Raw genomic sequence first — 24,794 nt, 5'->3', positions numbered from 1 at the left:
TTTTTTGTATCTAAAACCCAATTTAACCTGCATTTTTAATCTTTAAACATACACTGATTGAAATTTAAAGCAAAACGGAAACAAAAATTGTAAATGCACATTACAAAATTGTAAATGCACATTAGAGACTGACTGGAACAAGAAGTGAGAAAATGTCAAAAATGGTTGTGAAAGTGATAGTAGAGTTTGCAGAATAGCAGTGTGCTAAATAACTGCCGTACTTCCCCATTTGTTACTCAATTAACTGTGTAAATGTGATTGAAATAAGTAACTGAAAAAAAGGTGACAAAGCGACGCGAGCTGATTATATGATTATACGCGAGCGCATTACTTCAGAGCGGGTGGGCTTTTTTAAATTGAGACCTTTTTTTATGAAGCACCAGAAAAAAAAAAAAAAACTTTTTGCAAACTCTAAAAATAAGAGGAAAAATGAAATTATTTGTACTTTGCACATTCTTTTAGCAAAACGTACAGGACATCTAATACTTGACATGCAGTTCAACTAGGATCCCACATCCACCCAAATGATAGTCCTGATCTCACCGGATTTACCTGCAAAGAATTGACATTTTCTGCATGTTTTAGATGCAGCCACACATAAACAAAAGAGAAATGCACCTCCTCTAATTAATGGCATTTTTCTCCTTTTTAATGCTCTGTCCACATGAATTTTTTCGAGCACACCAAATCCTCAACATTTACTTGTCAATAAGACATCAGCAGAGGTTTTGAACTTTCTCTCGAATGTTTTACATGTTTTATCTGCTCTTTGCAGAACCAGTTATTTCCCTTCATATGTCTCTTGTTGCTGAGGGTGGAGTGAACGTAGCTTCATGCATTGATTTGACTTACCTTTCAAAATGCTGTTGTGCACAGCTGTGTAATTGCTTGAAAATGTCAATTCTATGTTTTTTTTTTTTGTTGATGCTAAATTTACCTGTGACGCAATTTTGATGTTGGATGTTGTCTCAGGTGCAGAACATGTCCTGTCCACACATAAACGCATTACGGATGGCCGGATTTTTCATCTGATGACCTGATTTCACAGGTTTTCATCCTGACCTGTAATCAGCAGGTCAGCCTCTCAGGCAAAGCAAACACACGATGCACATATAATCAGTTAAAGGATACTAGGTCAGGAAATGTGAATCTCTCATCATCCAAATACTGTTGAAGCTTTAAAAAAAATGGATGTTTTCAGGCTTCACTGACAGGATTCTTTTTTCCCTACTTTGCCACTCTGTAATTCACTGTTTTTCACCAGCTGTCACTCAAACAGACGTTTCATTTTCATCCAGCTGTCTACTTTATGACGCCTATAATGATTTTGTATCTAAACTGCTACAATTATCGAGCTAGCGCTCGCCACGAGTGCAGTTAGGAGCTGCGGCATAAAAGCCATGCAAATGACAAAGCAGGATCTTGTCTGCACCTTTAGCACGTGCACATGCAGGAGGTGGACTACTGTGTCCTACATTATGAGGCAATTCTGCTATTAAAAATGTACAGTAGACGTAAAGATTTCAACCCAATGGAAGTGCGGCTTCAAATTTTGTACTTTATGCCTTTTGACATGCATGATCTCAAAAATTCAAATAATTATGCACATTTACCTTGTCACATTAAAACAGAACATGCAAGCTAGAGAATTTTCTGACTCGTTTTTGTCATTTTGTAATTGGAAGTGACTCACAGGGATTCCAAACAAAACAAAACCAAAATAAAATTAGCACAACTCTGCTACAAGTGTTGGAGAAATTTAAAGCAAGAACAAATGGCATGCTCACAAAAACGAATTTGTTAAGTGCATATTACGGTTTTAATTTGTGGTTCTGCAGTGTAGCCATGAACCAAGATTTTGAGTCTATTTGATTACAACATGCTTTCATAATTTGTATTTATATAATTTGGTCTGTTTACAGATGTGCATGCAATTATTCAACCATACCAAGTACCAAGTACCAAACTAGAGCTAAATAACTGCAGACCTATACCTAAATAAATAAATTGTGTTTTTAACATGTTCTTGTTGCATTTTTCCATAGAAAGGACATATGAAAAATAGGAATACTAAGCTTAAAATTTGATTTCTGAGTATTTCTTTCTTGAAATTTTTGTGAATCAGGAGCAGACGAAAAAATGCCGTCCAAAAAAGGTCGTATTAATGACAGAAAATACGCTGGGCGGGCCACAAGCTTCCTGCTTTTTAGACAAATAGATCCATGTACATCTTTATTTTCCTCGTCTGGGCTGGAATCTGGATCAAGACTGTACATTTGGGCAGTTCCATTAATGCTTGCCATTTTTGTTGCACCAGTAATCTTAGGTTGTGGGTTTGAGGGGCTGTAAGCTAGAGCTCTGAGTTATGGGTGAGAGGAAGGAGGCGGGGTAACTACACACCAACGGTCCCACCCACCCACAACTCATGTGAATTTTTAAATAACTACTGCTGCGCTGGAAAAACTGTGTTCTAGAAAATCACCATTTTAATCTTTATTTTTGGCTAAAAATGGCATAATCAAAATTATGCATAAAAGACCCCTGGGAACAGATGATCATTTAAAAATATTTGAATTTTTTAGTTTCAAAAAGACATAAATCTTTGAGATTTATAATAATAGCATCCCTTGCATCAACTTAGTTACCATGCAACTGCAAAGGATCATCATCCTAACAACAATTGTTGTCCCTTGTGCTATCTTAGATGACACCGCCCTTACATTGACGTGTTCTCCCTACCATGACAAAGGTGGATAAAGGTGGAAAAATTTCATGTAATCCATGGACACCAGTGAAGATCACAAATCATTGAAAAAAAAAGGTTCAGCGCACTGTCTAGTGGGTCTAGATGACCCAACTCCCAATGTTAAAGTGCCTAGGGTAGCACAAGAGTTACATTGTGTTACTTTTACAAAAAATGGAAAAAAATGGAATTAAAATGGATTTTGAGAGAACGCAGGAAAAAAAAATACAAAAGCCTTCAGAGACGCATTATATTCAGACCTAATTTGTCATTCATAAGAATAATGCAAATTCTCCTGCAGTCCACAACAGATGACAGTCCACTCAAAAAATCAGGGCTCCTGGCATTTTCTAATTTCAATTTAATATCAGCGACAATGAGAAATGTCACATTGTTGCTGGAAAGGAAGGTACAGAATAAGCAAAACCACGTTACATAGGTTAACGTGTATTTGCTGCCATCTAGTGGACAGAAAGAGCAAGACTGAAAATAGTACACAATCTGTCCACTAGGTATCACTTTTTAGCAATGTCCTTGTGTTGTTCCATTTACAATTATTTTGCTTCTGTGACCACAGGATGTCAATAAAAAAATAGTTAATTTACTAATAAATAAACATTATTCATTTATCTTTTTATTTGTCAAGTCTGTCTTAGGATAAAATAAATAAATAAACCCCAGATTTTTTTAGAGGATGTGCTTTTCTGAGTTGGATGTAAACTCATACATCTGACTTCTTCAAACTAAAACTTTGAAAAGTGGGTCAAATGTTTGTGGACAGTTAACTGCAGAAATAAATGAGGAAGAAAGTACTTTTCATTCACTTTCAGGGGCCGGCGGTTGGGGTAGAATACACCTCTCTTTTTTTCTCAACACCCCTACTCCATCCCTCCCCTTTCCTCCTCCATCCATCCATCCCTCTCCTCCTGAGAGGAGTTTTTTTTTTCTCCACGAGGTGCCGGCCTGGAGAGGAGTGGAAGAGCGGAGAGGGGGAACGTAAAGTGAGGATTTGCTGATCTGTACAGGACAGAGGGACCATGGCTGCGCTCCACGCCTCGCTGAAGTCCTGGGTTGTCCTGCAGACCTTGTGCCTAGCTCTGGCTCAAGTGGTGAGTGCACGAGGGAAGTGCTCGGCTCAGGCTTCCTTCCCAAGTCAGCAGTTTGTGGAAAAGGTGCCTCCAATGAAGCCCGAATGGACCCTGGAGTGATTCTCTAGGTTTTTATGTGTGCACGACCTGGCTTTGGAGCATGGATGTGACAGATTTGGATACTTTAAAACGGCTTCCTGCTATGGAGACAAGGAAAAGTGGACACTTTTACATGGATTTTCAAAAAGAAGAGTTCATGTTGAAGACATGGACTTTTACATTTGTGTTTTTATTTTTACTTTATTTTATTTCCTTTAGAGCAACAGGAAGCAAAGATAGATAATTAGTGTGCACTGACATGCAAACCCAAACTTTGCAACCAGTGTGTGAAATCCACTGCCGGGAGTGACACCTCACTGTGCTCTAAGTGACTGGAATTGCTAAAATCTACTGGACTTTTACTTTTTTATACCCTGTTTTTGATGTTGTATTTGCAAAGACTTTGGTAATCTGAGGGATTAACATGTTTGTCTTGCATCAGACAATCTCAATCAATACAAAGTAAGATGGTGGGGGGCTTAGGCAGGGGAGGTGGCAGTAAACAGTCCCAGTCTTATGACCCCTCCCTCCTACATTCCTCCTCAATTCCTTTGCTACTGTCCTTTGTTTACAATGATTTATTATTTTTTTCCCAGCATTTTTACTTTTTTAAATCATGTTTTGGTCTAGTTTCGTGCGTCCTCTAATTAGGCAAAAATATTATTTTACATCAGTCAATCAAATTGTTAGGTATGGCATTTAAAATATGATGACACATCGTTTAGCATGACGGGTACTGAACATTAAACATTTGATGTATTTTAATGTTGTTAAGGTTTCATAAAAAATATGTTTTTAATGTACATGATAGTTGTAGGTATGATTTTTTTTTAACTCTGAAGAAAAGTTGTAACTTTTATCTGTGTGTTTTTACGTTTTTATTGGTTTCACTCATAATATGTCGATTTGTTTCACCTGAACTATAGTGAGAGTAATAATATCCAAACACCTTTTCTTTCCTGTCTGTCTTTCAGATGGGTCCACCTGGACCCCAGGGTCTGCCAGGCCCATCAGGCCCCTCTGGCACTCCCGGCTCGGATGGCATTGATGTGAGTGTCCGCTCAGGTTTGCCCAACAGCTTTTTCCTCCACAAAGATCCTCATTGTGCTGAAGGAGCTGGGAATTTGGATCAACCTACACTTTGGGAGTCTTACCTGCAGATGGCACTGTGAATGAAAACACAGGCACAAAGGAACTCTGTTCTCAGCTGATAGAAGGCTCTTTGAGAGCATGTGTAACAGTAATGTGATACATGCAGGTTATTCTAAGGGTTAAAGCAGGCAGGTTGGATGAATGTGCTGGAAGTGGAGGCGCATGGATTGAAAAAAAAAAGTCTGCATGCCGTCTGATGTCAGCTCCAGTTGCTCAATCCCAAACCAAGAAGATGGCTCCATTTATTTGTTTGTGACTCTCTTTCATGTCATTTTCTTGATTTTGGAGTTAAAGCTGAACATTTCAGAGAATCAGTTTGTGGAAAAAACTATATTTCAGGACCGGACTAAACGTTGTTTTCCTTTGCTTTTTCTGTTTCAGGGAGAAAAAGGAAAACCTGGGTCCCCCGGACCTCCAGTGAGTTTGCATCACAGAATCAATTCTGTATGTTGTTGCAGTAAATTCGGCTTCATCCGGTTTGTCGTTGTGTATTTCAGGGGCAAAAGGGAGAACCAGGGCAGCCTGGTCCAAATGGGCCACCAGGGGAGAACGGCATTGATGTGAGTAAACCCACGACTGAGTCAGTCTGCATCACAGAAGACAACAACAAATAACACAGCTATACTGACTGTTTTTTTAATTATTATTTTGTTTTATCTACACTGTAAGTATCTAAAGAATCATTTCATTGTTAATTAAATATTAATAAATATTATTATTGTTTTTAAATTTTTAAATAAAGGTTTAATGATAATAATAGTTCATCTGTGTCATGTGACCCTCAACAGGTTTTTTTGTTTTTACTTTTTAATCATCCATATGAATTCACTTTTTATGTATTTGGTGTTCAACACATTTTTTTGCAAGGTGGTCCTTTGTGGTTTATTATATTATAACCAGCAATTCTTCCACAGTTTTAGCTCAATCATTGTTTTATAATTGTTTATATAATTGGGAGTTGGGTCATCTAGACCCACTAGACAGTGCTCTGAACCTTTTTTCTTCAATGATTTGTGATCTTCACTGGTGTCAATGGATTACATCAAATCTTTCCACCTTTATCCACCTTTGTCATTGTAGGAAGAACACATCAATGTAAGGGTGGGGTCATAGGATAGCACAAGGGTTAAAAAAAAAAAATCTGACTGTAGGGTAAAAAATGGATGGACAATTATTTCTTATTTTAAGAAAATGATTCTTGTCACTAAGACATGTTTTATCAAACTAAGATTATTTTTAAAAATCTTATTGATAAAGAAAGCCAAAAAGTACATTTTCCTTGAAACAAGGATTTTGAACTTTTTAAAGGTTTAGTTCTTGCAGTGAAACCAATGATAGAGATGAAGATACAAGCCTTTTAAGCTCAGGGCATAATGGGTTTTTAGCACCACAGAGGTCAGTCGGTGCAGATTACTGCTCAGTCTCAATTAGCAGAAAAGTTGTAATTGTCAAATGATCACATGTTAGCAACACAAACACATGCACACGCACATTCCTTGGAGATTTATTTGCTAATCCGCCCTGGAATCTAAGTCTTGGCATGGTTTGCCAATTACCTTCAAGAATAGCTCATTGCTCAACATGATGTGAGTTCACCCAGTCATACCGCCAAATGCAGTTTTTAAAAAGGAATATATATATATAAAAAAACACACACACATATATATATATATATATATATATATATATATATATATATATATATATATATATATATATATATATATATGTGTGTGTGTGTGTGTTTTTTTTCTGGGAGCATCTGATTTGTCTGTTTTCATCTTTCTGCATTTGTCTCCAGGGTTTGATTGGAGCAAAAGGGGATCGCGGTCCCATTGGGAGACCAGGCCCAAAGGCAAGGACTGAACCTTTAGTTAGAAAAGCGTCAACTCTCTTTTCTCTTTCAATATAAAAACATAAAACCTGATTAATTTGCTGTGGAAGGAAAGGCAGATTTGTTTTTTTATTTTTGCTTACAGGGTCAGCCTGGTCCGAGTGGTGAGCCTGGGGCTCCGGTGAGTAAATCCTTTGTTTTTCTCGAATGGATAATTTAAAAATAAAGGGGTATAGCTAATCTGATTTTTTTTTTAAAACTGACAAAACTGAGGTTATTGTCTTTAGGGCTAAGGAAAAACGGTTGGAGGGTTGCTACAGAGCTTCAAGCTATTCATCAAAAAACTACCAACCAGACCAGAAACGTGGGTGTAGTCATGGATACAGACCTAAATTTTGATGTACACATTACAAAATCAGCCTACTATCATCTCAAAAATATTTCAAAGGATTAAAGATACCAGAATACATGGCTTACCTCCTGACCCAGTATGTACCAGACCTCTCAGGTCATCTGGATCTGTTTTTCTTTTTAAGTTCCTAGAGTCAAAGCCAAACATGGAGAAGCTGCATTCAGCTTCTATGCTCCACAGATCTGGAACAGACTTCCAGAAAGCCTTAGATCAGCTGACACACTCATTTAGCTGCATTTGATTTGTTTGTATTCATAGGTTTATATCAGCACTGTTCACATATGCTTGATTTAGAATCTGTTCTTTTTAATTTTTTTTTTAATTCTTTTTTTATTTTCTATTGTTTCTTTTAATGTTTTATGTAAAGCACTTTAAATTGTATTTGTACATGAAATGTGTTGCACAGATAAACTTGCCTTATTTACACCTCTATAAGTTCAAACCATCATAGAAAAATAAGTCAAGTTATATAGAATGAAAACAAAGATTTAGATCGGGATCAAAGATTTACAGCCAATCAGGACGCAAAACAGAAGTCGCTATTAAAAAAAAACAAATAAAAAACAAAAGTTGTAGCGCATCATACACGACTCTTGAGAATAAAACAAACTACTTAAAAGAGAAAGCTGTTAAAAGTTTATAACAAGTTGATTTACTCTGTTTAAGTAATTTCCTCTAAACATTTAGCAGTTCAACTGTAACCCTTGATTTAAGGTGGTCAAAGGTCGAGGTCAATAGTGTCAAACCAGAATCATGCATGATTTTAGTTCACAAAAAAAGTGACAGGGAATTAACGCAATTAGTTTGCGAACCGGTAAAAAAAAATATTCTTGACGTATTAGCAAGTAACTTTAACTACACAATTTTCTGCCTGTGACAGGCAAACAACCAGTTCAGGGTGTACCCATCAGTAGCTAGGATAGGCTCCAGCAACCATGTGACCCTAAAAGGCATTCACTGGGTCCTAAAAACGGATGGACGGACAGATGGATGGATGTTTTTTTTTTTTTTTATCAGAATCACAATTAGCTTTATTGGTCATGTATAAGTGCAAATAAAAGGAATCTGACTCCAGAAGCTCTAAGGAAGCAACAGTAGATAGAACCAACTCAGTTGCAGACCTTATCCTGCCTGCTTTCCATTCTGAAATCACATCTTGGTTACTCAAAGAATTACTGATAAAAATTGTCTTCTGCTTGTGTGTAATTGAACAAATATCCTTGTAGGAGGAAGTTATTTGCACAAAAAAACATTGCAATTAATGTTTTTTTTTTGCATTGCATATCTATTTACTCAACAACCGGGATCAGACAAATCTAACAGTGTTTTCTTTGAAATGGTTTCTGGTCTCTTCAGCTTTTTTTTAAATTTATTTATTTAGTTGATTTAAAAAGAAGTCAAAGTATACATTGGCATATCAGACATTACCATTTTCCGTCTGTTAGGTTGATCAAAAAACGACCCTCCGAGGCTGTTTGCAGAGTGAATTATGACCGACTTGTAGGTTCACTAACAAGCATATTGTAACCCAGCTGGTCTCAAACAGCACCCTCCCAGATCATCGTTCTGTCATGCCTGAATGCGTGACCAGCTGTACCCCTGTTTGGCTGAGTTCACCAAAATCTGGCAGATGCTTTCCACAGCCGACAAGCGGTTTGTGGTTTGTTCAGTTACTTCCCCTGGATTCCATATCTGACAATGTCTATAGCCACTAGGTGGTGCTATGAATCCATCCACTGCATACCCTCCATAGTGGGCTGAGAGGCATTCAATGTCATGCTTGGATGCTGTAGGACTGTAAGAGTGAATCTGTAGTTTGGAATCAGGGTGGGGGTTCTTGCTGTTTCTCTACTGAGAGGAGATCCTGTTCCTCTTCCAAGCAGGCTTCCCTCTTTAATTACTTTGTTTCTAATCAATTGTCTAAAAAGTGCTGGAAAGTTTTTAAGCTGCACTGACATTGTACACCTGCATTACAGAATGGTTGTGTTTGCTGTTACCTGGCCTTCACAAATCGTAATCGTATTCTGCTTGATTTCCGACTTGTTAAATAGGGATTTAACTTCATGTCATTTCTATTTTTCTTTACAGGGATCCGGGCTTCCAGGTCTGGCTGTAAGTATATGTAGTATTAAGCAGTTTGGTTTTATTATTTAACGGATTTGCACTGAGAGGTGACACTAATTTATGATATTAAACGTTTTTTTTCCAACACTTGGGCCCACATTATGGTTCTTTTAGGGAGCTCTTGGGCCAACTGGACTTCCAGGTAAAATTGGACAAACCGGTCCAAAGGTACATGCAGCAGAACTCAATAATCACATCATTCAATAAAACCTGAGTTGGATTGCTAACTTCCCAATCACAATAGCTGTCTTTTCTCATACTTATGTAGGGAGTAATGGGACCACCTGGACCACCAGGACTCCCTGGACCCCCTGGAAAGCCAGTAGGTGTCAACCCAAGATTGATTGCTTTTCAAATTCAAATTAGTTTTTATCTAACTAGAAAAAATCTGAGTGATAGGTAAGTGAATTCATACAGTTACTTGTGAAATAGATTTTGCCAAAAACAAACTAATATTCATATTTGTTATCGATTGTGCTGTTTGGTAACTTAAAGTCCCACTCTGATCATCTTTTAAGTGTCCCCAGTGGTCTTTTAATTACAATTATGCTGTTTGTGGCCAAATTCAACAAACCTGTGCCATTTTCTACAGAGACACAGACAATTTCTACAGAATGGCAGGGGTTCATTTGGCTCTGAGATATGGGCAGGACTGTTGATGTAGAGCAACCACACCCCCACCTTTTTTGTTTACACACTGTCCTGCTAGCTTACACCCCCTAACAACCCCTACCTAACATTCATGAATGGCGAGCACTATCGGAGCTATCCAGCCGTACAGTTAGAGTATGTAGTCAAAGGGTATATTGCTGCTTGGATTCCATATGATGGCGGTGGAGGAAACTGGGAGCATAAAAACAAGCTAAAGTTTCCTTTGTTCTGCCTTAAACTGCTGCCAAAGATAATTCTGTCCTGTCTGGGGTCACTTTGTGATAAAAGAAGAGCAATACTAAAATATCATCATATAGTCATCTACCATCTAGCATTTAGCCCTACCAACATCGGAGTCAGTGATTGGTCAAAGTTCAACCTGGTTTAACTTTGAACGTGCGTCCAATGACTCTGCTTGTTTTGTACGCAGAGCCTGAAAGCTGTCGTAGAAACTTGTATAGCGACCTGTGACCGTGAAAGTTTTGAGCGTGGAAGCCTGAAACGCACATATATTTACTTTTCCTTGGAAGTGGTCACTTAAACAGACATGCTGAGGGGGGTGTGAATGAAGCCCACCTTCCTGGTGTATCCAATTGACTTTCAGCAAATTGCGGGGGGAAGGCGTTTCCACTAAGAGGGATGTTCCCAGCCCAGGGGAGTATATCTGTTTAGCTTTAGTGCTGTCTTAGGACAAATAAACCACTATCAGATCAGTGGGCTGTCTTTTTCGACTGTAGCAGGAATGCATCATCTCCTAACTCAATCTATAAGCAGAGAGATGGAATGATAAAGGAGCAGACCAGGTGGAAATAAAAAGAGAGTGCTGACTTAGCTTAGAGAAGACAAAGCATCTTTTTTCCAAACTGTGACTCTCCTCATTCACGTTTTAGGGTCCCCCGGGCAAATTCCTTGGATTAGAAGAAGGCAGTGCAGACATACAGGTATGATATTATGACCGGTTTTAATAGTGTTCACACTGTTACAGTGCTGTTTATCTGGATTTTTCTCAACAACAGTGTCCTCTCAACTGTCCAGCGGGTCCTAAAGGCCCTCAGGGGCTTCAAGGTGTCAAGGTAGTGGGAATTTCACATTTGTTGCCTGTCATCAATTTACAACCCAGGCCTGACAACATACTCACTTTTAGGGACACAAAGGGCGTGCCGGAATTCTTGGCGACCCAGGCAGCATTGGAAAACCGGTGAGTGTACTGATGCACGCAAACAGACGTGCATGTTTTTTGTTGTATAGCCGTGCGCCCTGACCCGCCGTCCAGGATACGAGGAGGTGAGGATTAGCGTTAATGAAGCCCCCAGAGGCACATGACTGCTCTAATCTGGCTGTAATTACTTAGGCTGGGCCATGGCCTTGCAGTCTGCATACAACTCTCTAAATGAAAGAAGTGGTGAGCACACAGGTACATGAAGGAGACTACGAGAGCGTCTGGGTTCATGCAGACCTCTCACCTCGCCATATTAAGCTGAGTTAATGAGCACACTGTGGGCTCCCATGGAGCTGCTAGCCAAAACTGAGGACTTAGCCTCTGATCTTCTCACACACTGCTTTCTGAATGCACTTCAATGCAAAAACACTCAGGACACCCCTAACCATTCTTCTGAGGTTTCAGAGGACATGCCTTGACTTTACATTGCTCTGTAGTAAAGAAGCTGCTCAAATCCCCACCAAACTTACATCTTGAAATATATGTGTGGAAATGGTGAGCTAGGGCAATACTTTAGGATGTTTACGTTCTCCGATGCTCAACTTTCTTCATAAATTGTCTTGTACACCTACTGAGAGCAACTAAAATACATTTTGAAGGAACATTTGAGGCATGTAGTTTTAGTACAGATATGACAACTGATCAACAAACAGAAGCAAAGTTTGTAGATTCAAAGGGTGGGGAGCATCGGTGAGAAAATGTATTTTACTTTTTAACTGACTGAAATATCCCACATATGTAATCACTTATTATTAATATATGTTTTCTCATAGATTTATCTCCCTTTTTCTTTATTTCGACCAGTAGGAATTGCTCCACTGTGGCATTTAGCATTTCGCTCTGCCTTTCTTTTGTAGTCAAAATTGTTTTAAAAGAATCACTTTTACCTTGGTGAGGTAGATTTTTGGTTGCAGGTGTGCTGTTTTACGACTTTCTGATTAGCTCATTAATCCAGGAATGCTTTTGTCACAACCGCCCTTTTGGGTGGATACGGGTAAAACATGGAAAAACCAGTACGGAGCACACAGGTGACCCACACAAAAAAACAAGGTCATAGACCAATCGGTGAGCCCATAGGGCTAAAATGTCCTTTTACATTTTTTACTACGGGTAAGCTGAGAGCGACAGGTTGTAGCGAGCACTTACAGTATATAATGCACACAGAGTAAGGAAGTAGGTAAGATGCAGGTGTGTTATACCGATTTTTAATTTTTTAGACCCCCACAAATCCTGCACAATGTTAGTGGTGTTCAAGTGAAAAGTGTGCTGTCCTTGCTGGAAGCCTAACTCCTAGATAAGCGGAAACAATTAGAAAACAGTTTGGGGCAAGGGCGTGTGGCGTAAGGACACCGTACGACAGCTTAACCCATCATTAATGCGTGCAATTTTTTGAACTTTCCAATTTTACCACGTCCATTAGGGAAACCACACGAGCATCAAGGCAACTGCAAGAAACACCAGTGCTTCCTTTAAGATGGATTTGTTCTTGTCTACAACCCTCCATGGGCCTGGACAGTCAAAAACAACCATAAAAAAGATTTACTGAACGGAACATGATTCTGCAAGTTTATTTCAATGTTGAGTTGCAAACTTTTCTTAAGTGTGCAAAATGCATTGGTTCCCCTCCAAATGTGGGAACTTCAAGGGATGTCAAACCTCAGCTCACCATAAATGAGAAGAAGCTGCCAACTTGAAAATTGTGTTTATGTCAGCATTAACACAAAAAGAAAAGCATAAAGCTTTAAAACATCAGCAGAAAAATATGAATTTGACAGAGAGACGGTTACTGAGCTCTCACTTTTGGCCAGAGTGTGCCTCAAATTCTATGAATCTCTAAGTGTGAAAATGGGAATTGGGCCATTAATTTTTGATTAGCAAGCTCTAGCTGGCTAATTAACTGCAGTTAGACTTTATCAGGCTTGACTCGGCAAGTACACAGCATGTAGCCATCAAAGGACAGCTAGAAGATATAGCAAACTGGTTTCCATTGCATTTATAATTTCCATGTTCTAAAGCTTTTCTGTCAAAGTTAGAAGTTATAACCCTTTTATATATTTGGCAAAAAGGTTTTTTTTGTTTCCTTTTTTCTTTGATTTATAAAAGTTGAATACACTTCATCTGATTTCCTATGTCTTCCAGGGCCCCAAAGGAGATGTTGGGATCTCTGGGGAGCAGGGTATCCCTGGTGTGCCGGTATGGTGACAGCATGAAATCATATTGGACAACTTTTTACCTTGATGTGATCATTACCGGTGGACAGTGTCTGACATTGTGTTGACTCCCAATTAAGGGTCCGATGGGTTTGAGGGGGTATCCAGGAATGATGGGTCCCAAAGGAGAAGCAGTAAGTACCCGATTTTTTAAAACGTATTTACATAGAACTTTAATGTACATACTATGCATTTGAATTGAAAATATATAATTGGATATTGCACACTAGGAAGCACAGGCAGCCTTGTTCTCTTTGTGCAAGCATCATCTATTATCAGCAATGGGGACATATGGAAATGATACAAACAAAAATCTCTCTCTTCCTCTAATGAGTTGGGGTTTTGTGAGTTCATGGTAACTCCGACTGTAGTTAATGATCCACTACAGCCATTTGTCTTACTGTTAACGTTAGCTACGTTAGCCAAGTTAGCACCTCGGCTTTGTGCCAAAGCAAGAATGACTGGCTCTCCGTGCACCTCTCATTAGTGGAGTGAGTTAAGCTAATTATGCCTTTATCACAATGAATGGAAGGCTAGTCCTACTTAGCTTGCTCTCAGAGCTATGGTGATTGATGGTACTTTGTTGTTTTCCTGCAGGGCCCTCGAGGATACAAGGGAACATTTGGACCAATAGGGATTCCTGGACCTCCTGTAGGAACACATGCATAACAAGTCAAATTAAAACATGGGAAAACTATCAGGTTATTGTATATTTTTTTCAGTAAACAAATAAAATGGGGTCTTTTGAAGGGTGAAGAAGGACCTCAGGGACCACCTGGAGAGCCAGGAGAGAAAGGAGACAAAGTGGGTGATCTATCTTTTCTTTTCTCTTAAAGACATGTCTTGCATAGCTGAACAACAAAAGTTATGTACATTGCAAGTGCACTAAAACAAATAGTTTTTTCTACAGGGCAGCAGAGGTATCCAGGGTTCTCAGGGTGCAGTTGGTAAAAAGGGAGAAAATGTAAGTGAAATTTGCATATGTGCTGTGGTTATATTAACATAGTGAAGTGTATTAAATTAAAATGAGTAAAATGTGTTTTCTAAAACTCAACTCAGTGATCTCCCTGCTTTCTTCAGGGTCTTCCTGGTATTGATGGAAAAGACGGCACACCTGGCATTCCCGGAATCAAAGTAAGCTCCATTTACCTGTGTTATCTTAGCAAATTTGATCCCTTAGTCACAACTGCCCTTACGGTTGGATATGGGCTGTCTGGTGGTAAAAAATGTGCTAACCTGAACTGGGCACCGAGGTGCCCAACATGAAATGTTAAGATTTTAGACCACTCAGTGAACCTGTAGCGATAAAATGTTCATGTACATTTTTTCTACAGGCATAATGCAGGCGACAGGTGAACACTTCTAGGACACATAAGTATAAGTAAGGGTGAAGTAGGTGAGATGCAGGCACGTTACACAGATTTCAGATTTGTTACTTTTTTCAACAGCCCTGAACCCTGTGCACTAAGCAAGGGGGCCGTCAGCGCTTTTCTATCGATAGGTTTGCACCCCTGTTGCACGCTCCGTTCTTGCAGCCTGACTGTTAAAAAGGAGGACTTACTGACGACAAGAGTGCAGGATAAGGACACTATACAACAGCATCACCCATACGTAAACAAATACTTAATACACTTAACACATGCACAAAAATAGTATGTTCCATTTTTATGATGTCCCCTTGAGGTGGCTGTACGAGCCTCAAGACACACCTACTGTCACCTTAAGATGTGGCACCTCCTGCCATAGGGGCTGGCCAACCTTAAAACCCACAACATCCACAAAGTTTTACCCTCGTATGGTTGCATTTGACTAAGGCATTACTCATAGCACGTTTAAAGATTTCTTTCTTTTTTTATGTGCAGGGGGCTCCTGGGCAGCCAGGAAGGCCGGGTCCTCCTGGTCCTCAGGGAACAGCGGTAAGTCTTTTTTATTGTGCATCTGCTACTTTTAAGTGATTGAAGCAGATGCATATAAGTGCTATCATCCAGTTTACCAGTTTGAGGGACAATATGTTCCTCTCCTCAGTTGAACCAAATCTGGTATTTTCTGTTGTCCAGGCATTCATCCAGCTTAACTGCAACCTTTTGACGTGCACACTTTTAGAATATAAGCCACCTTGAAACAGCACTTTCTCTTCCACTGCAGGCTATTTATCACAATCAGGCCTGTGGGACACACACACAAGTGTGTGTTTATATGTGTGCATCATCCTGACTAAGGGGTAATGAAGCATGAGATGCACACTTTGCTGTGTGATCACAGCAGTGACACCAGCACTGTTGCAGACTCAAACACTGGAACTTGGTTTGGTTCCTTTGAAAAAGCACATAACACAAAGAAAAGAGAGTGCAGAATAGATGTCACTGGGGCTGTTTTGATGTTGCCATTAAGTTAACATTATTCTTACTCACCAGGTGGAGTCACACACTGTTTTACGTTTTCATTTGTACATTTAGAGCACATTCATAACTGGATTTCCTTTTCGGGATATTCCATTTACAGGCTTGTTTGTTCTGTCTTTAGGGATTACCTGGATCCTCCGGGGCAAAGGGAGAATCTGGAGATAAGGTTTGTATGAAACCATACTTGTAAGTCTTTATCTTTCTTTTCTGCGACTTTACTGATTGCTCTTGTCTCCAAAGGGCGAGCCTGGACCAAGGGGTCATGTTGGTCTACCCGGTTCTCCAGGACCTCTGGTAAGCTTTCAAAAATATGTTTTTTTTTTCAACCAATGGGCTAATGTTGTTTTCCATAAACTGAATATTTGCAATAATTCATTACAATGTGTTAGGGAGAGCCTGGCATTCCTGGGGAGGCCGGTATGGAAGGAGTTCCTGGACCTAAGGTACAGTTTGAGATCATTGCAACAGAGCAGAGAACTGCTGAGGCTCTGACCTTGCTGACTCTCCTCAACTGTCCTCTGCAGGGAGACAGAGGCCAACGGGGACCCACTGGCCAACAGGGACCAGTTGGAAAGCCGGTAACCTGCATTCGATTCTTTTTGTGTGCATTAAATTGAGCATAGGTTGCAGTACAAGCAGCATTTTTACTATTTCCAAACAGGGAAGCAAAGGAGAAAGAGGACCCATTGGTATCCCGGGAGCACAGGGTCTTACTGGAACTAAGGGAGACAAGGTGTGTGCTCTAAGGTGCATGAAAATAATATTTAATTATCATATGCTCTATGCTCACTCAATGTTGATGAACTTGCTATGCAGTGGTGTAGTTTAGCAACCTTGTCCATTGGGGGCAGTGTTTACCTGTAAGTAGAGCTAAGGGAAGCTACAGTGGATCGCTGAATAAAGCAGAAAAATTATCATCTAGGTATCCTCATCTTGGTTTCCTAGATAAAACAATGTTATTTCTTAATTTATAATGATTTCAATCAATATTCTCTTTTAAAGACAAACCCCATTTGGGAATTGACATAATTCACCTGAATCCTCCCCTTTCTTCTTCCTTCAGGGTTTCCAAGGCAAAATTGGTCCAAAGGGAGATATAGTGAGTGAGCACTTTTACTCCTTTTTAGTTAACGCCAGCCTTCCAGCCTCCTTTTCATCTTCTCCTCTCCGTTGCTTTTAGGGCGACCCAGGTGTTGAGGGATTGGCTGGTGAGAAAGGAGAAAAGGTAAATAAAGATTATCTTAACACAAGCTCTATTGCTATTTGAAACCTGCTACAAAGCACCCCAGGGAAGAGTTTCCATTTTCAACTTTTAGAATTTAGATAAAGATTTCTAAGCACTTCCTCCTGACGCTTTCGAAACAGAGTGATATGAAGCGTCAGGAGGATGTTGAAACCACACCAAAGTTGGAAGAAGAAATGCCTGTTTTTGAATTTGCTTACAAATCCCCCCCAAAATAATCCAAAGGAAAAGTAAGCTGTTTACATGACAGGGAAGCATTTATGCATATTGGCTTTTAAAATCGCCCTGTTCTAAGACACCCACTTAATATTCCTTCTTGGTTTATGGCTTAAAGAGTCTCTCCGAGGCGCAGATGATAAATGGAAGTGATGCTGTGAAAATGCTTTATTTAATTTTTTTTTTTTTGAAAGGGTATCTCTGGTGAACCAGGGCCCAAAGGACAGGTAAGAGTATTGCAGTGTAAAATTCTGATGAAGTGCTTCTTTTATTACTGTTGTCTCCATAAATTATGCTTTTCCTTATACAGCAAGGAATCAGGGGGGATCTTGGACATAATGGACCCACAGGAGACCCCGGAAAACCAGGCGATCAAGGACCTCCAGGGCTGCCGGGACCAAGAGGACTTCATGGAGAACGTGGAGTACCTGGCATGCCAGGCATTCAGGGACCACTGGTGAGTCCGGTTTGTCTCCTCTTGGCAACATTTTTTTGTTTTATTTTTGCCTATGCAGTGCTCACTCTGACTCTCCTTCTCTTCAGGGTCGGGATGCATCTGACCAGCATATTATTGAAGTGGTTTTGAAGATGCTGCAGGGTGAGCATCTAGGCCCCAATAATCGTCTTTGATGTCTGTAAAGGAGATTAGAATGGTTGATTTCCCAAAGCTGCTTTCATCTCCTGAGCAATCAGCTACCAACATCCAGAGTGGCTGGATAAAAACAGGCATGCTTCCTGTTTTGTTGCAGAGAGACTAGCAGCAGTGGCGGTGAGTGCAAAGAGGGCTGTGCTTGGAGGTGCAGGTGTGATGGGACCTCCAGGTCCCCCTGGACCTCCTGGAGCACCTGGTCCTCAAGGACCGCATGGCTTACCGGGTCCCCGTGGCATCCCTGGTATTTTTGGTGCACCTGGGCAGATCGGAAACATAGGACTCAAAGGTAAAGACGAAATAGCGTCAGCAGCATGTGTTTGTTTGCTTACATTTGTTCATAATTCATATAATCCACAGGAAAAAGAGGGCCAAAGGGGGAGAGGGGAGATCCTGGCAAACCACACCAAGGACAGCCAGGACCTCCAGGAATTCAAGGTAGAACGCAAGACCTACATTATTCAAGTCCTAAACACAATAGAAGTCAAAAGTGTCTGTTCCATTAGTCAATCTGAGCAGAGCTGCAGATGCAATCGGCATGTGTTGAATTCCGACATATTTTCTTTCCATTCCAAATTACTATTTTCATTCGTTCATCTTCTAAACCTGTTTTGTCCCTCTTGGGGTGAAGGGGCTGCCAGAGCCAACAGGTTGTCTGTCGCAGGGATGAAAAATGTTATTTTAGTAAAAAAAAAAAAAAAAGGAAGACCTGTACAACACCTTGTTAACCTGCTTTGTTGCAGTATATTATGCCTTTTTTTGGCCACTTGAAGCAAACCTGTATTGTGACTGAATACTTTTGAGTTGAAAACTTGTGGCCATTCTAACCAGCCTGATTGTTTACTGGTTTACTAAGACACAGTCAAAGGGTTCAGTCACATAAACCCATTTGGCCATTTGATTCTTTTACATTTTTGCTGAAGAACTGCCCTCCTGGTTTTATGTTGTGCCATCTTGAATGGATATTACATACCTAAATCCTGTCTAATTTATATAAATAGAAATAAATGGGATTGGCAGTTGTTGGTATGACCATTCTGTGGCCACAGATTTCCCTGACAATGGCAACGTGCCCCATTTAAGAGTAGAATCAATGATAAATATAAAAGTCGAAACTTACAAAAAAGCCCATCAAGGAAGTAAAAAACCCATTTTGATGCATTTTGATCGAAGGAGAAGTTTGCAACTCCAGGTTTCAAGAACAACAGGCCTGGTGATTTTTCAGAACCCTGCATTCAGGATACTATTAAGCTGTACCTTTTTATATTGTCGAACAAGGAACTGACTTGGTTTTGTAACAAGCTTTCTACCAGTTTATTTGTGAATTGACCTGGCTCCATTTACTTTCCTTTTCAAACCTGGTTCAATGCAGAAATCCAAGTGTCACCCCTACTTTTAGCACTAACAGGCTCTCCTTGGTTGTATTTAAAAGATTGTCCTCTGATACTTTGGTTAATTGCAACCAAGAAAGTTTGATTTTTAAACTTTTTTTTTTTTTTTAACTCTCCATCATCTTTATGCCTGGTTCATAAACACTGTGTTGTACTCAAAAACTTCCTTTCCACTTTCTCACATTTTGCTTTTATGTGGCAACTCTTTCACCTCTTCACGGCATAAGATCAAGCACACCGTTCAGGTTTTTTATGGACCAATTGAAAATGACCATAAAAAGGGGGTAGTTTGGAGGCAAGAGTAAAAAAAAAAGAAGAAGAAGAAGAAAAGAACAATAAGCAACTGAAGGACTTGGCATTACATCTTTCACCACAGGAGAGGCTGCTGAAAGAATTTTAGAGGCGTCATTAACTCCAGTCATTTACCAGATGCTCTTGGGTGAGAATGTAATAGGACTGCAACTACACACACTTATTCAAACTGAAGAAACACACTGTCCCCTATGCACACACACATACGAATCACACTTTTGAGTAATCTAAGGCAGTGGGATTTTAGTCAACCCTGGCCAAACTGCAAAAAACTGCGACTTCTCCATAGTTATCTGCCATAAATAGTTCAGTCACTATCTGACCTATTCTACAGGTCCTCCTGGCACTGATGGTGTGGCTCGGGATGGAAGGCCCGGTGAAAGAGGACCTCAAGGATCAGCAGGAGAGCCAGGTTATCCCGGCAAGGCAGGTCCTCCAGGGCTCCCAGGCTACTGTGAGGCGGCCATGTGTCTAGCTGCATCAGCATACACCTCACCCAGACTACAGGAGGCGGGAACGATCAAAGGACCCAATGTTTAGAGGCCTGTCTCTCCATCAGAAGTTCACAACACCTCACAGAGAGAGAAGAAGGGAGTGATGCCACTCTTCGTAGTCGGACAACACCAACATCAAGAACAAGAGGTGGGGGATGGTGATGGTGCTGAAGGTGAAGACCTCACCCCCTCTCTCTTAAATCTGACAACCTGAAATTTTGACTGGTAAAACATCAGGACCTTAATCCCCCGCATCACCATGACAACAGCAGCCCACAACCACCTACAGTCTTTCAAATTCTCCCTTGTTTTGTGATGTCAGTGTCAGCACCATCTGAAGCTGTGTGAAAGAAACACTCTAGTACTGAGCTTTATTGTCTCCCACAACCTCCAAGAGCCAGGAGGAGCTGGAAACCAAACTCAAGAAAGATTTGATTCTGCCCTTTGTTTTTCTTTTTCTTTTTTACACCATTGTCACTTTAGATACATTTCATTGGTTCAACATTTTGGGTGACTCCTGTTGCCCTGCCTTTCTTGAAACATCACACTTCAAGCCTTAAACTGTACCAATAAATGATTGCAGCCTAAGTTTTCAGTCAGTACTGTACTGTAAAATGTATCTTTTCATGTGTAAACTTAAGTGAAATCTTTGATTTAACGTGTGTACATTGATCCCCCCTTTTCCCTTTCTCATTCCCTGCTTTCTACCTAAGTCTCATTTTAGAAACTAACGACTAGCTTTATATCTTCTTCTTGTTGCTTAGCAACAGCATATCCCAACGGGAACTACCATCTCCCACAATGCAGTGCTGTAAATCTTTGTAAATGTGTGTTGATTATTATGTAGAAAAAAAGTAATGGGTTACGATATGCACCACCAAAAATTCTGGATTAATGAAATCAGTGAATAATGTGGAACTCTCTCCGAAAGAACGTTTTTTTTTTTTTCTTAGAGCGAATCAGTTAACAGCCCAAATGCGCTTTCTATGCCACTGTCAACTATTCACAAGACGACTGATTTATTTTCTATCCGAAAAAGCTATTTATTGTTCTTTATACAATCATCTGTAAAAAGGGGTTTGTTTCCAGGTGTTCAGCTCTCTCCCAAACAAATAAAAAGGAACCTTTTGTAAAATCCAACGTTCTTCTACGTCCTCCTGGGAATGGATGCTTATCTACTTCAAACTTCTCATATTTATATTTACCATTAATAAATACCTTTATCAGCAGTTAACACCCCAGTTGTACAGACTGAAAGTTAACCTCATTCAGCAATGATACTGAGATCGTTGTGTACATTTAGGTTTCTTTTTAAGCAAATACTATGAAATGATTTATATATTCCAGCAATTAAGTGTAAATAACTATCTGTACATATATATATATATATATATATATATATATATATATATATATATATATATATATATATATATATATATATATATATATATATATATATATATATATATATACACATATATATGATGCAATTGCATCAGGTGTGATGGAGCAGAAAATCCTGCATGTCAGAGTGACCAGAAAAATGAGAAATAAACTCTAACTATAGCAAAAAAACAAAAACAAAAAAATGCTTCTTTCTGAAAAATCTTTTTGATAGATTTGAGAGTGCTTTGAAGTTTTGAGAGCTCTAACCATCTGTATGGGAAAGTCAAACAACAACACAAAAAATGATTTTCTTTCCATTTTTTTGCCATCAACTATAAAAAATATTAAAAAGCAATTGCAAAATATCTTTAGAACTAAAAAAAGACTACATAACAGTAAAAATACATATTTATATAATAGTTAATATAGTAAAGGTATTTTATCTATCCACACAGAAAAAGTGCATCAGAAGAAACAGTTAAGACGTTTCAACTAAAGGTAAAAGGATACATTTTCTACAAAAAAACAACTTAAATTAACAGTGGATAAAGCCTTGTATTATCATTATTATTAATTATTGTGTATTTTGTCTGCCTTTTTGTTTTTGTTGTTTGGTGTAAAGTATATATGTGTAAAAAACACAATAAAAAAAGGAAACATCAGTGAATATAATATAAATCAAATTGCTCCAAGAACAGTAGAAGGGAAGACTATAGCATGAATTAGTTTTCCAACATAAGTAATGTAAAAGACCAAGTAATCTGTAGTCTATGAGGCCAAACCAGTAAGAAAACCAGACAATGACAAGAAACACAACAGAAGTCAAGAAGAAAAAAGACAACAAAAAACATAAAAACATACTGTATTTTCCACACTACAACCTGTGTAGGTACCATAACCGTTCAGCGTGCAACAACCGTTCGGGGTCCTTCGACTAGTGCTGCCGTCACATTATGTGACTGGCTGTCCGTTGGTCCGATGACGTGTCAGATAGTGATTGGTCTGGACAGATACTACCATAGAAGAAGATATTATGCTGTCCGTTGTAGACAAACAGAGCTCCGACACAGATCGAGATTATCTTCTAAATGTGCTTTTCTTATTATGATTATTATTAAGTACATTGCAGTCGAACGCACACTGTATCCCTTGTGCTAAGCTTTTATCACAGTGGACATTTTAAAACACCTGTGAAGCTCCGTTCACACCGCCTTCTGCAACGGACGCAGAATGAAAAGTCTTAGGTTTTCATGTTTATCCTTTGTGCTATCTTAGATGACCCCACCCTTACATTGACGTGTTCTCCCTACCATGACAAAGGTAGATAAAGGTGAAGAGGATTTCATGTAACCTATGGACACCAGTGAAGATCAAAAATCATTGAAGAAAAAAGGTTCAGCGCACTGTCTAGTGGGTCGAGATGACCATACTCCTAATATTAAAGTGCCTAGGATAGCACAAGGGATAACCAAGCACCTTCCCTGCCTGCAAACACGAAGTTACGAGACTCCAGCTGCTCTGATCAGAGACACGGTTCGCTAACGTGGAGCAGCAGGTTCATTCTAACAGCCACAGATCTTTTTACAAAGCGGGTTGTGGCAAAATCTCTCTAAAAACATTGCTAAGAATACTGTCAGACACTACTTGTGAAGGAAAACAACTTTAGGTTACAAAAGGAAATGTGAAACGAAAATATGTAGAGCCGGGTAGATTACGATGCTACGTAGTTTGTCCAAGTAGGGTTACCATAGTGTGACGTTTTCCTCAGTCGAAAGGACCCCGAATGGTTATTGCAGGCCGCTGCTGCTGCGGCGGGGGTCTTGGTGTGGGGATGGCTGGGCACTCTCCCTCCCTCTTTTTACATGCCACCATCCATTTTAGAAGCACATGAAAAACACACACTATAGCACAGGTGTTAGCTCACATTTTCACAAATAGTTTGGGTGATTGAATGAAATTTTTCACACTAGTTGGTTTGAAGGCATAAGTATGAGTGTGTGAACAATATTTGTATTGTGTACATGTTGACATGTTAACATTTATGGAGCCAACAGGTATGTAAGATTTGAGTGTGTGTGTGTGGACAGGCCCCGCCCTTATAGACTTGTATTACACATCACCATAATGAGTATAACTATCCAGAAACCTGTTGCTTTATGCTGCTTCATGGTTTTACCCACCCTTTCTATAATCACCCTCCTACCCCCCTCTCTCTAACATCCCTCTCTCTTCTCCCTTCCTTTCCTTTCCTGTCTAGTCCAACACAAAAGATTTTCAAATATGATTTAAAATGAATAAAGTTTTGCCTCGATTACAAAAGGGGTTTCTCCAGACATAAGATTCATAACCCCTATTGTTAAAGTAAAATGTGTCCCACACAAGAGGCCCTCAGCTCTCATCTGTTTGCCCAGCTGATGGACAGGACAAGTACAAAAACATAAATAAATAAATAAAATAGGCAAATCATAAGGAATAAAAAACAACAAGACTGAATATCTGCACACTTCACTATTGTAACACATTGATGCTTACTAAGCTTCATAAAACACAGCAAGAATCTACTATATTACAGCAAAATATGGACAGTTAGTCATAGAACCATAGAGAAAATGCTAACAAGTCAACTAAACTACTTGTGGCTCTTCAAATTTCAAAATTTGTTAAATTCTTCGTTTTCGGTGTCCCTTTGTAACAATTCCATCGAGCCTGGTGAAGACTGAGCAGTGCTTCTTCTTTTGCATTGCTGTAATTAGCAAACACTGATGCACACACCTAAAGCGCCCTCTAGTGGACGTTGCTTTTTATAAATCACATGTCACAGCCCTGGCCAAACTATGGCTCCCATCCATCCTATTTCTGAACTCGCTAAATCCCTTTGAGGTTATAGGGTTGCTGAAACCTGTCACAGCGAGAGCGCCTCACAGGACTAAACCCCTATGATGAACTATGCAAAGAAAAACTCTAGAAACTAGTAAGTGAATTACTGAAGACAAGCACCGCAAATACACTAGCAAAGAGCCAAATCCACAGTGCAGGAAGCATGGAGCAGGTCTGGTTTAAACGCTTGCTTGTTGACTGAAATGGTTTTTCTAAGAAGAATTCTTCAACAGAAAGAAATACACAGCGTTTTAAGGATGTTTAGAACAAAACACACAACAAAGAGACC

The 24,794-nt window shown here is 39.5% G+C and overlaps 1 protein-coding gene across 1 annotated transcript; it reads left to right on the top strand.

Annotated features, from left to right (window-relative positions):
- The first annotated feature begins 3,661 nt into the window (after window positions 1–3,661).
- Window positions 3,662–21,379, top strand: LOC101164656 (collagen alpha-2(IX) chain). The gene is made up of 32 exons (XM_004073871.4): window positions 3,662–3,852; window positions 4,905–4,979; window positions 5,464–5,499; window positions 5,580–5,642; window positions 6,884–6,937; window positions 7,062–7,097; window positions 9,417–9,440; window positions 9,567–9,620; window positions 9,721–9,774; window positions 10,994–11,044; window positions 11,120–11,176; window positions 11,248–11,301; window positions 13,462–13,515; window positions 13,613–13,666; window positions 14,130–14,183; window positions 14,283–14,336; window positions 14,443–14,496; window positions 14,613–14,666; window positions 15,395–15,448; window positions 16,056–16,100; window positions 16,175–16,228; window positions 16,324–16,377; window positions 16,459–16,512; window positions 16,596–16,667; window positions 16,998–17,033; window positions 17,115–17,159; window positions 17,588–17,620; window positions 17,704–17,850; window positions 17,937–17,991; window positions 18,143–18,331; window positions 18,403–18,480; window positions 20,080–21,379. The coding sequence occupies exons 1-32, from the start codon at window positions 3,781–3,783 to the stop codon at window positions 20,283–20,285; spliced, it is 2,076 nt and encodes a 691-aa protein (XP_004073919.1). The 5' UTR covers window positions 3,662–3,780; the 3' UTR covers window positions 20,286–21,379.
- Window positions 21,380–24,794: the final 3,415 nt, after the last annotated feature.

Source organism: Oryzias latipes, chromosome 11, assembly GCF_002234675.1.
Source record: "Oryzias latipes chromosome 11, ASM223467v1".
NCBI lineage: Eukaryota > Metazoa > Chordata > Actinopteri > Beloniformes > Adrianichthyidae > Oryzias > Oryzias latipes.
The sequence above is the reverse complement of the archived record's forward strand: the minus strand, read 5'-3'. Positions and strand labels throughout refer to the sequence as shown.

What these genes read in the sequence shown, in the direction of transcription:
- LOC101164656 (XM_004073871.4), top strand. Translation starts at nt 3,781, where the DNA reads ATGGCTGCGCTCCACGCCTCGCTGAAGTCCTGGGTTGTCCTGCAGACC. An exon ending in CAGGCAGCATTGGAAAACCG is followed by an intron (nt 11,302 to 13,461) that starts GTGAGTGTACTG and finishes TATGTCTTCCAG; the next exon opens with GGCCCCAAAGGAGATGTTGG. An exon ending in CTGGAACTAAGGGAGACAAG is followed by an intron (nt 16,668 to 16,997) that starts GTGTGTGCTCTA and finishes TTCTTCCTTCAG; the next exon opens with GGTTTCCAAGGCAAAATTGG.